This window comes from Tachypleus tridentatus, chromosome 7 (assembly GCF_004210375.1).
Source record: "Tachypleus tridentatus isolate NWPU-2018 chromosome 7, ASM421037v1, whole genome shotgun sequence".
Classification (NCBI taxonomy): Eukaryota; Metazoa; Arthropoda; class Merostomata; order Xiphosura; family Limulidae; genus Tachypleus; species Tachypleus tridentatus.
This window is the reverse complement of record NC_134831.1, coordinates 137025569-137037646: the sequence shown is the minus strand read 5'-3', so window position 1 is coordinate 137037646 and position 12078 is coordinate 137025569. Positions and strand designations below refer to the sequence as shown.

The 12078-nt window shown below is 34.4% G+C and overlaps 1 protein-coding gene across 2 annotated transcripts in view; it reads left to right on the top strand.

Moving 5' to 3' along the window:
- Nucleotides 1-2805: 2805 nt before the first annotated feature.
- LOC143256684 (arginine and glutamate-rich protein 1-like) overlaps nt 2806-12078 on the top strand; it is a 36643-nt gene continuing 27370 nt past the window's right edge. Inside the window, exons 1-3 of one of the 2 annotated variants that reach the window (XM_076514227.1) lie at nt 2806-2861; nt 4541-4702; nt 9865-9987. In XM_076514227.1, coding sequence (XP_076370342.1) covers nt 2839-2861; nt 4541-4702; nt 9865-9987 — 308 coding nt within the window. In that variant the 5' untranslated portion in view covers nt 2806-2838. Of the gene's footprint in view, nt 2862-3911; nt 4055-4540; nt 4703-9864; nt 9988-12078 lie in introns of those variants that run through there. The other variant, XM_076514228.1, reaches the window with a different exon arrangement.

The following is a 12078-nucleotide window of genomic DNA, read 5'->3' as shown; positions in this document are numbered from 1 at the left end:
CTTTCACCTTTTATATATTTGATAATCTCTTTTTGAATCATTTAGTAGAAAAAATAAAACGTCTACGAACAGTGTTGTATATGAATTGATTTGTTTAAATGACCATTTTATTAGAAATTTAAAACAAGTTCAGCTTTTTAAATTATTACTCCTTAAATTTTTCTTCCTCCCTGATTGGAAAACCTGATTTCGCCTCTAAATATTATGAAATTAAAAAAAAAAAAAAAAAGTTAATTGTACACATAATAAATATAAATGAACCAGAAAATTAAAACTGAGATCGATTTTTTTATATTTGCATATCTTTAGAGATGGAAATCTGCGATAGCCTAATTTAGCAATGTAAGACTAGAGGGAAGGCAGCTAGTCATTACCACCCACCACCAACTCTTGGGCTACTATTTTACCAACGAATAGTGAGATTGCCCATTACGTTATAACACCCCCACAGCTGAAAGGGCGAGCATGTTTGGTGCGACGAGAATTCGAACCCACGACCCTCGAATTACGAGTTGAACGCCTTAATCCACCTGGCCAGGTATTTGGATAAACGACGAGACTACCCTCCATGTTAATGTTTTCAAACTCATTGCATTACAATGGGCAATGATTAAAGGTCTGTATCTCATGAAGAGAAAAAAATCATGATATATTCCAACATTTCTACCGGTAGTATCTTATATTTCTCGTCAAGAAATAACACATTCTCAAAACATTTGTTTTTCTGCCATGGATCTTCTCTACTGGGCTAATCAGCCATTTTCCAGGAGTGATGAATTTAATTGCAGAGTTGTTAACTCTCGTTGTTAACTTGAAGATGATCTGGAAAAGCCGAAACGTTGTTCTCTGCTTATCAGTAAAAATGTAAATACCCATATAGCCGTTTTGAAATACATTTTTAATTGCAGATCACTTATCTCGACCCAACATCACTCTTCCGATGGAATAGATGCTACATCACTAAGTTTTTACTAGATTTTCTCTCAGTTCGGGTATCCAATGAACAATGCTTTTGTCACTCATTGGAATTCTCAACTGCAATTGTTTTTGTATTCGATATCTCATCCTTAAGTATCGGTAGTAGGTGCATTCATTCAGAACTGGACAGGTATGCATCTACATGCTCTTCCCACAATTCGACTGTTGCCCTGAATTCTGACTATATAATTTTTCCACTCCCTGTCGAGTTCTCTTAGTTCACCATATTGCCCAACTGTTTCTTTACTACATCTATGAGCAGCATTACTAAAATTTTTAACCCTCGTTTCTTCTGCTCTGTCTCATTTGGTTGTAAATATATGAGATCGTGCAACGTCATGATGATCTTCAGTTATCGGCGTTTTTATTGCACTGAGGCTCAACTTCAAGTTTGGTTTAGTTTGGTTTCGAATTCCATGCAAAGCTACACGTGGACTATCTGTGCTAGCTGTTGATAATTTAGCTATGTAAGACTAGAGGGAAGGCTGCTAGTTATCACAACCCACCGCCAGATCTTGGGCTACACTTTTATAAACGAATCGTTGTTTTGATTGTAACATTATAACGTCCTTGCCACTGAAATGGCAAGCATGTTTGATAGAACGGAAATTTAAACTGCGATCCTTAGATTGCAAGTCGAATAACCTAATAATCTAGCCAAGCCGGGCTTCAACATCAAGAAAGAATTGTATATGCTCTGGTGAACTAGATGGTGAAAGATCTTCCTCTTTCCAAAGTTGCGGGGTGGAGAACATCGTAGAACTTTGTATCATTAGTGAAAATTCGACGTCTAGGAGATACTTATTATATTCTAACACTTTTATTGGCAAACGCCTCACCTTTGTACCAGATTCTCACTTTACGTCTCATATTTTCCAGCTTGTGAGAAATGCCATTACCATGGGCTTATGACCTCAACACAATTACCTAAAAATTAAAGGCGCATAAAACGTATGATTGCTTAAATGTACCTCAATGCTGCTATCAGTTAGCCTCGACCCATTTATGATCGTAGTCCTACTAATATGTTATCTTTTCTTTTTCTTTTGTGTATATGAATGATTACTTGCCGACACCGGAATCTGAAAGAAACGATTAATGCTAACTAATTGTCTTTGTTTTTTATAATATGTTAGTCTCAAATAATGGAACACGACAAGAACTGCAATCGGTTATTCATTTGTGACGACTTTATATTAAAAAGTGCAGATTTTTCGTTTTTTGGTTTCATAGTCTGTTTCTGCCCTGCATTTCAAAGTTTGAACAATTTCCTTTTGTAGAAGTCTTGTACTGCATTTTTAAAACAGGAACATAAAAAAGACGACAAAAAATAATCTCAAAACCTCGTTAAAAAATAAAACATGCCGGGCCCTCAGGAGTAGTTCACCATCAAACTAAGAGACCATGAGCAAGTAAATATGAGTCTGTTTATTTGTTTTTCTTGTAGAAAAGCCACATCGGGCTATCTGCTGTGCCCACTGAGGGGAATCGAGCCCCTGGTTTTAGCGTTATAAATCTGTAAACTTATTGCTGTATTAGCGGGGGTCAAATTTGAGTTTCCAAAAATGATTTATTGCAGCTTTCATGTATATACATCATAACATATACATTATTCTAGCTAATAATAAATAATGCTTCAAAATTACTATAATTTGTCCGGCTTTTTTAATAAGCCGTAAATGCTGGTGTAGAGTGTTCTTTTGTTGATCAACTTATTTCAAAGTATTAATACACCCAGTGTTTCCAAGACATTTATAATATACTGTATATGAGTTGTTGTTATTTTTTTCTTCTTTTTTAAGTCGCTTTAATTTGTTGAGAGTACCGGATTATGGTCTTTGGAAGCCTTATTTCTTTCTGATGCCGTTTATTTTAGCTATTTGGTAAGGATGATTTCAATACATAGTATAATGTTTGTAAAAGCTGTTTCAGTGATAGGTTAGGTTAATGGATAGTTTACTTATTAATAGTTTATAATCATCTTCACTCTTATTCAGTTAAAGACCTATATAGTCATTAGTGAAGTATAACTGCGCAGTATCATTCAATTAGAGATGAATATAGTCCATTCCTCAAATTATACACCAATGAGAGTACGAATTTGTTGCGCAACAACGGATAAACACATTGCAATTATTACAAGGCCTGGTTCAAATACTTGGACTGTTACATTGGACACATGATATCCTGAAGCAAACTACATATTCATTATCAGCAGCCAATTATGAGAAGGTAGTTGCCCAGAAATTAAAATCCAATAAACTATCCAGTCACAGATAACAATAAACAATTTAGAATGCTAATAATATATAAGACAAAAGAGGTGAAACAAATTAAGAAAATAATAAAAATAAAAAGGACTATTGTTTTTTGGGAAATTTTTTGCACATTTTGTTTTCACTTCGTCAATTCCTTGTTGCTGTAAAGTTTTGCTTATTTATATATGATGATTTTAGATTCCCATTTTGTAATTATATATTTATTATGACTAGTATTTATACGGTTGTGTATATATATCATAGTCATAGAAGCGAAAACAAAACCACCTGTGTTTACCTAAACAATTTTCACGTTGAGAATCAACAGAAACATTTTATTTGTAAAATATACTGTGATACTGACAACGACAAAAACAACATAATAACGTATTGATTATTAGCGTCCTATAACTCTTATTTGGCCCGGCATGGCCACATGAATAAAGCACTCGACTCATAATCTCAGAGTTGCGGGTTCGAATCCCAATCACCAAAACATTTTCGCCCTTTCAGCCGTGAAGGCATTATAAAGTTACGGTCATTCCCCTATTCGTTGGTAAAAGAGTAGTCCAAGAGTTGGCGGTGGGTGGTGATAACTAGCTGCCTTCCCTCAAGTCTTACACTACTAAATTAGGGACGGCTAGCGTAGATAACCCTCGTGTAGCTTTGCGCGAAATTCAACAAACAATCAATCAAAACAAATAACTCTTATTCTTAGAGCTTTATAATCAGGACGATAGGGGCGATTTTCATAATTTGGCGCAGAAAATCATCTATTACTAAAATCGATAGCAAGAAGGGCCAAGAATTATAAACGTGTTAGTGTGTTGTTTGTTTTATGATCTTAAATTACAAAAATTGTTGTCCATTTTTTCCTTGTGTGTTCCAATAATAGAAAAAAATTTAGGAGTAAATTGATAATACAGTTCACACTAAGCTACAGGAAATATTAAAGTTAGGCTTAGCGTATTAAAACTAAACATTGTTGGTAGGCTTAACACTGGAATACCCTTATTTAATTACCAGCATTTATTTAGGTTATTGTACTTACATGGTTTTGTTTCAGGCAGTGAGACTTTGTCATCACCAGTCAAGTTACTGAGGTTTAGTTTAAGATATGTGTAGAATGTGTTTAAAATTATTAAAATAATAGGAAAAAGATGAACTGATTTTTGTGTCATTAGTTAGTGAGGTATAAATAATTACAATAATTTGAATAAATTCAACTAAGCAAGGTTTAGGGCATGTGTCTCTCTCACTGTGAGAAATAACTGTGAGATTACATTTCGTTATTAACTTTGTAGTAATTCAAGTTTGTTAGCTATGGGTAAATCAAGAAGTAGAACTAGAAGCAAAAGCCCCAAACATAGAAGATCAAAACATAAAAATCGTAAAAGATCAGAGTTAAGAGAAAGAAGTAAGCTCAAGATAAGATCACGTTCAGCTGAAAGGAGTTCAAAAGTTAGGTAAGAAATTGTTATTTATTCATCAATATTTTATCATGTTATGAAGGCTTATTATTACACTGTTCATAGTAAAATTACCTATTTTAATTTGCACGTACATCTTTTATGTTTCCTGCATGCACGTTTAACTGTACAGTAACATTAGAAATCGGATACTTTCTCTGTTGTTTACTGGTCTGTTTGGATTAGCCGATTCATGGTTATGTACATATTAATTCCTTGTTGATAAGTAGAAAGGTGAAGATATTAAAAATAAAGCAAAACAACCAGACTTAAAAACTTTCCCCATGGTTTTAAGAGGTGGTTGTGTTTGTCTATTTTTGGTTGGCCAGGAGATTGTGAATAGATACCTAGAACTAGAAAATATGTTAATGGTATTTTTGAATAGAAATAAATTGCAATGAAAATTATAGCTAATTAATCTTTCTTCTACAGTGGAAGAATTTCTGGTCTGGTGAGATAGTTTTGTAAAATAATTTGATGAAATATGCTATCAAAATAATATAACAATGTTCAGTCATAACAAGGATTCTATTGGTCAATTCAATCATTCGTCTAATCAATTAGATAAATTATCTCTCATGCTTAAATTTTTTTTAATGGATTCATTAAGGTAGAGAGAAATCTTGCTTTACAAATCAGATAACATCTTTTAAGGATATCACATGTTCTATGAGTTTTGTGAACTTAGATTTTTAGATTAGTTAAGAAAATCACATTGGCAGAAGTTGGGAAAAGATTAGTTAATTCGATTGTAAGGTAGTTGCAAACAAGAGGAAGCAAAAGAAGTATTAATGAGTTTAGTTAGAAGACTCTTGTTACTGGTTTAATATATAGATGGGTCATTCCATGTCAAATCATCCAGGGGGCTGCAGGTGACACCTACAGAATGCTTTGAAAAAATTCACATGTGCTCATCTACCCATATAATGAAAAATTACCAAAGATTAGATCAATATCTCTAATAGTTTCTGATTTACAGCCCTGTAAAATTTAGTTAATTTGTTTTTATTTTTGGCAAATTCATTTTCGGGGAACTTTGGCTGCTTAAAGCTGCAAGAGTAATGGTGGTAGAAAGCTGAAATTTGCTACACCGACTGAATCTCGCAGAATGCAAAAATGGTCTCAAACCAAGTTTATCTCTCTTAGGATTTTCATAGTGAGGCTGTAAAATCACCTGAAAACCCAAAATAGTAAAAAACATTGGTTTATTTAATAAGCCATAGCTCTAAGACTTAATATGATACAATGCTGAATTTTGTTTTCAAATTTCCTATAACATATCAGTTGATAAATCACCAATTGTTGTAATTAAAAGTTTATTAGATCTCCTGTAAAAAAAATTTAGTTGTATGCAACTTTTTATGATTTAGCTGAAAATAGCCCTACTTCAGGCCACAGTTTGACCATGTCACCAGTTATTCAACCTTTTCAGATTTTTACCATATATTCTTACATCTCTGAATATGATTTACAAAAAAAATCAGTATGGTGTTCAACCTACTTTTTGAGTTATAATTTTTTAAAGTATTCTCTGACCATACATTTTGTGTTTAAAAACAAATTCAGTTCAGGTGTGTTACTGTGTGCAAATATATCCATACAATTTTGAAAAATATCTGTCAGAATTTTATAAATCCCACCAAAATATTATAACCAGCCTTTCACAATGTTGAATAATGAAGTTGTAAGAAACAAGAAAGAATTAATTCATTTCTGAACAAGTTTATTGGCAAAACTAGTTAGATCACATGGCAATGCAAATATATTGTGTATGCATTACAGTTATGCAGATATGGCTGAGTTTAAGATTCATAATATAATAAATTCAAAGGTAAATCAGAAACAAATAGCACAGTGCTACAACAGGGGATAACTGAGAAAGATGATAGTCATACCAAACTGCAATAATCTTGACAATGAAATATTTTTAAAAACTGCTTTGGTGATAAATTAGCTTTAACAACATCAAATAAACATTGCTTTGTTCAGACAGATTGAATAAATTTCTGAAATTTGAGTTTGATTATGTTGAGATCACTGACTTAGAACATAGTGGCAAGCACTATTGCCTTGCATGGTAGGTGCACTTGTCAGACAAAGAATATGTTGGAAAGGAATCCAGCTTTCATCTTTATATGACCTTGCAGGCCATGAGAACAGTTCGTTTTTTGAATTCTTCATAAATGACACCAACACATCAGAATGTTCATCTGATCTATCTTTTATGTTTCCCACATACCATTCATGATTGTATATGCATGCCACATATTTCCCTGGCTGATAATTGTCATTGCTATCATTAGACCCTATTTGAGCTGCTGCAGCATCACTTTCACTGCTACTACCAACAGTTACAACTGTGTACACATCATCATCTGATAGCCTTCTCATATAGAATTTGTTGGTAGAATAAAGCTATGATGTGACCTAATACCTGACACAGTTTTGAATTTTACATAGAGCTTAAGTAGATCAAACTTTTACACAATTCTGCAGGACTGATTCCTGATTGACAAGAAAGAACTGAATGCCCTGAATGTGGTCCTTTGCCAAGTGGTACATATCAGACACACTTAAAATTTGTTAATTTATTATTTTTCACAACCTTGATTGTTTTGAAGATCATCTTTAAAGATGTAAGAATATATGGTAAAGGCTGATGAGAATATTTCAATGGGATTCATAAATTATTTCAAAATTGTATGGATATATTTGCACACAGTAACACACCTGGTTTGAAGTTTTGTTTTTCAAGTAAACAACGTATGGTCAGAGGATACTTTAAAAAATTATAACTCAAAAAGTAGGTTGAACACCATCCTGATTTTTTTTGTAAATCATATTCAGAGATGTAAGAATATATGGTAAAAATCTGAAAAGGTTGAATAACTGGTGACATGGTCAAACTGTGGCCTGAAGTAGGGCTATTTTTAGCTAAATCATAAAAAGTTGCATGCAACTAAATTTGTTTACAGGAGATCTAACAGACTTTTAATTACAACAATAGCTGATTTATCAACCAATATGTTATAGGATATTTGAAAAGAAAATTCAGCTGTGTATCATATTAAAATCTTAGAGCTATGGCTTATTAAATAAACCAATGTTTTTTACTATTTTGGGTTTTCAGGTGATTTTACAGCCTCACTATGAAAATCCTAAGAGAGATAAACTTGGTTTGAGACCATTTTTGCATTCTGCGAGATTCAGTCGGTGTAGCAAATTTCAGCTTTCTACCACCATTACTCTTGCAGCTTTAACCTGTTGACTGCCAAGTATTTCAGCTGCTATGGCAACTCCAAACCAAGTTCAAAATACAACTCTAATGCTTCTTCATTTTATAACTTTTTTTGTGATGTCAGTTGGGATCGAAAGTGAAACAATTTGAAAGTAGGTCAAATGCATGTCATTAAAAATACATTGAGAACACAGTATTGAGAACAAATTAACTCATCCGTGGCATGTGTTACCGATCGGCTTGGAAGAGTTATCTCGTCTACGGCACTGAACAGGTTAAGCAGCCAAAGTTGCCCAAAAATGAATTCGCCAAAAATAACAAAATATTAATTAAATTTTACAGGGCTGTAAATCAGAAACTATTAAAGATATTTATCTAATATTTGGCAGTTTTTCATTATATGGGTAGATAAGCACGTGAATTTTTTCAAGGCATTCTGATGGGGTCACCTGAAAATTTTTCCAAAATCTGGATGATTTGACATGAAATGGCCCAGATGTGATCCAAGCTATAATAACCCAAATTCTTTACCTTGCATTTGTTATAGTTATGCAACTAGAAATTCCCCAATTTTTTTTTAGTATCATCATCAAATTTTGCTGGTTTGTTAGTTATGCCCTATCATTATTATTAATGTAAAAAAGAAAGGTCAAAAAGATCCAAGCACTTATGCTTTGCAAAGCTTAGATACTTCTTTAGCACCAAGGGTCCAGTTTGTTTTATCGAATTGGGGTATGATTTACATGAGTTGATTAGCTTTTTGTCTTTCATTTCTTTTCCTTTTTTTTCCCCTGAAATTGACATGAAACTTTAAGATCCATTGGTGAATTATCTTCTTATGTCACTTACATTTGCATTGTCTATACCAATTATTTTGTAATTTGTTTATACTGACTTTAGTTTAAAAAAAAAGTACTGTAATATTAAGATCTATCTAGTGGGTAGGCCAGTTTTGGAAGGCAGCAGTTAATAATGTAAAAAATACCCTATTTCCTGCAATCAAAGAATCCCCCCACCACCAAAATAAATCTCAAAAATTTACTTTACATCTTCTAGGCCAAAGGTTATGTTGCTCATAGGCCTAAACCTAAGCCTATAGGAAGCATTTCAATACTAGACAGTAATCCAAGCCCCTCTGTATGACCCAGAATGAAATGTATAAGTTACTTAGTATTAAATAACAAATAAATATAAACAATATAATCATAAATTATCACAAAACTTCATTGGCACTTCTGCAGTAGGTTAAGGTAAACCAATCAATGGTCTAATTTGCCTGTTTTCCATCAAATAATGGCATTTTTACTCATCTCAAACAATGTTGATCTTAAGGTAACATTATAAGAGCATATGAAAGGTAAGAATGCAGAAATACTACTTGGTAATAGTAGCCATTTGAAAAATATCATAAGTTTGTTTTGGTTCTGTTCAGTTGTTGTGTAACAATTTCAAACACAGACCTGTTCTCGGTAGGAGTTCTATATAACAATTCAGCTGAATCAAATTTTTTTTAACACAGCCCATATTGTGGCTTCCACAAAAATAAGGCACTCCTTGAAAAGGCTTAGAATAATGTTATTGCTGGTAATAATACATAATACAGATAGTTCAGTGATCGTATAGGGTGTACACTGTCAGAGGTAGATACAAGATAATAGCTCACAAACAACGAGAAGTGGGCAAGAGGATGTATGCACTGTAAGTCATCAAACAATCCACGAAACATTGTGGTAAGATTGGTAGAAGTGGTGCAACCTTATTCTTTTGTTTATCTCTTCTTTTGTTGTTGTTGTTTGTTTGTTTTTTCAAAATTTAGCTAATCAGAATTGGGGTGCATCTTTGATGTCTGGTATACAAAAACAAGAAGTATGGGCTGTGTTCATCACATAAGAAAATGTTTAGTTTAGTATCCTTTTTGTAGGAAACATGAAGCTTCTCTTTCAAGCAGCAGTAGTGATGACGTGGATGGATTGTTAGGATCTTCCAGGAAAAAATTGAGGAAAATGAGTGAAGTTGAGAGACTTGCAGAGATGGAAAGACAAAGGTTAGATTTAGTTCAAATGAATTATATAACTTAGATAATTATAATAATATCCTAATTGCTATAAAAAAAAATCAAACTATGTTAAGGAATACATGAAGTATTATGCAAGTTGCATGCTTATTTTTTAAAAATATATTCTCATTGTTTACTTATCTGTGTCATACCCCTCAAGGTGAATTCCTGTTTGTGGTGAGTGGATGTTCGAGAGAAGGTTCTGTGCATTCAGTTTACCTTCTCTGGGATCTAAACATCCACCCACTTGTTTGTTGTGTGTGGCAACCTGTGAAGGGAAAGAGAGAATCCTGGTGATTGAGAGCTCCAACTCTAACACACCACCTTGGCCTTGAATTCCTGTTGACGGGTGGCCTTGGGGTGGACTCCCCAAGGTCAGTCGACTGGTCCACTTGGGCTAGGGTCAACTGAGTACCGGTGTTGAACGTTCTCAACGAGTGTTGTGTATATTGTGTCTGATACTGGTGTTCGAGTATAGTGCTCATGAAACCCTGACATTGCTGCAGTGTCCTTGTTTGACATTGTAGTGCATAGGGCTCCACAGTGGGTGGGGTCATTGGCACTGAAATGTATCATCTCTATTATGGATACTCCATTTATGAAAAAAAAAAAAAAACAGATTATAGGAAAATGATCATGCATGGACAACTCTGCTGTATAGTCAGCATAACAGATTCTGTACCTTGATTTTTAATGATCCATTTCTTGTCCAAGAAATCCTTAGGGCAGATGTCCACTTTTTTTATTCAAAAGGTATTATAGGGGCTTGCTGGCTCCTCTAAGTCAGTAAAGAGTTGCATTTCGGAGACATTTTGGTGGAAACATCTTCACCATATCATATCAAACCCCTCTTGAAATCGAAAGCCATTGGGAATGTACCCACCAAGGTTACTCCACATGCAACTCTGAATTTTTCCAGAAGAGTTATAGCTGAGAGGGGTTAAAAGAACATTCCTGAGTTGGAGATCCTCGCTGGTTTCTTCAATCAAGACGTTTCTGCTCTGTGCTGAATCTCTACTTTCAGAGGCAGTATTATGGTGCCTACTAATGTTCTGATATTGACATTTATATCACCATGTTCTCCTGCCACAGTCAAAGCAGTTTTCTGAACGTTAAGGTAGAGCCATATGTTCCCAACCCTCTGAGATGTTTCTAGTGTCAGCAGTTCAGTCACTCAAAAACATCATGCCATGGTTTTTAACATGTGCTTGTTGTGGTGGCAAAGACCACAACACATACAAGTGCAAACTAGAACCATGCTGTGTTAACTGTAATGGTCCACATCCATCTTACTCTATTTCTTGCCATAAATGAGTAAAGGAGAAACAGGTGCGACACTTGAAGACTATAAATAATGTCTCCTGCCCAGAGGCTCGGAAATTAATATTGTCCCCAACTCCATCTCAGACATGTGCTGCTGTGCTCCATTCCACTTCCACAGTGGGAGTGCAGACACATCTCTGTGTCTCCAGCAAAGTTGTTTGAAAAACATCTGAAGAAGTTTTTGCCCTCCATGATTAAAAGAATTGACAAATCTATGACTTCTTCCATTTCTGTCTCTGCCACTCTTTCAAGTGACTGCCCTGTTCCATTTCCTTTGACTTCAGGTTGAGGTGTTTCCTTGGGTCCATCCTCTTCTGCAGCCCCTAAAAATAAAACAACTGTGCATCCACTTCTTCAGTTACTGGAATCTTTGTCTACAAAGAGAGACCTACTTGACCAAAGGCTGGATCCATGGAGGGTAGTAGACCTTTGTCCAATTAAAAAAAAAGTTGTCTAAACATAACGTTTTCTTCCACATAAATAAAAATGGCCGCTCTGATCTAGTGGAACTTTTGGAATTTTGTTGAACTGCAAGTGACATTAAGGATTTGATTTATTCTTACCTTTCTGTATGTCTCTCCTTTCTTGGAACATTTCTGAAACCTGCTGATACAGTCACCCTGCAGCAATTTTCTTTGTACAAAAATGACAGGTTGTGTGATGAATGAGTGCATGGTGGGCTGGTACTGCTGGTTGATCAGCATATTCCCACCCTTTCTTTGTAACTTAATACATCCTTGGAGGCTGTAGCTATCC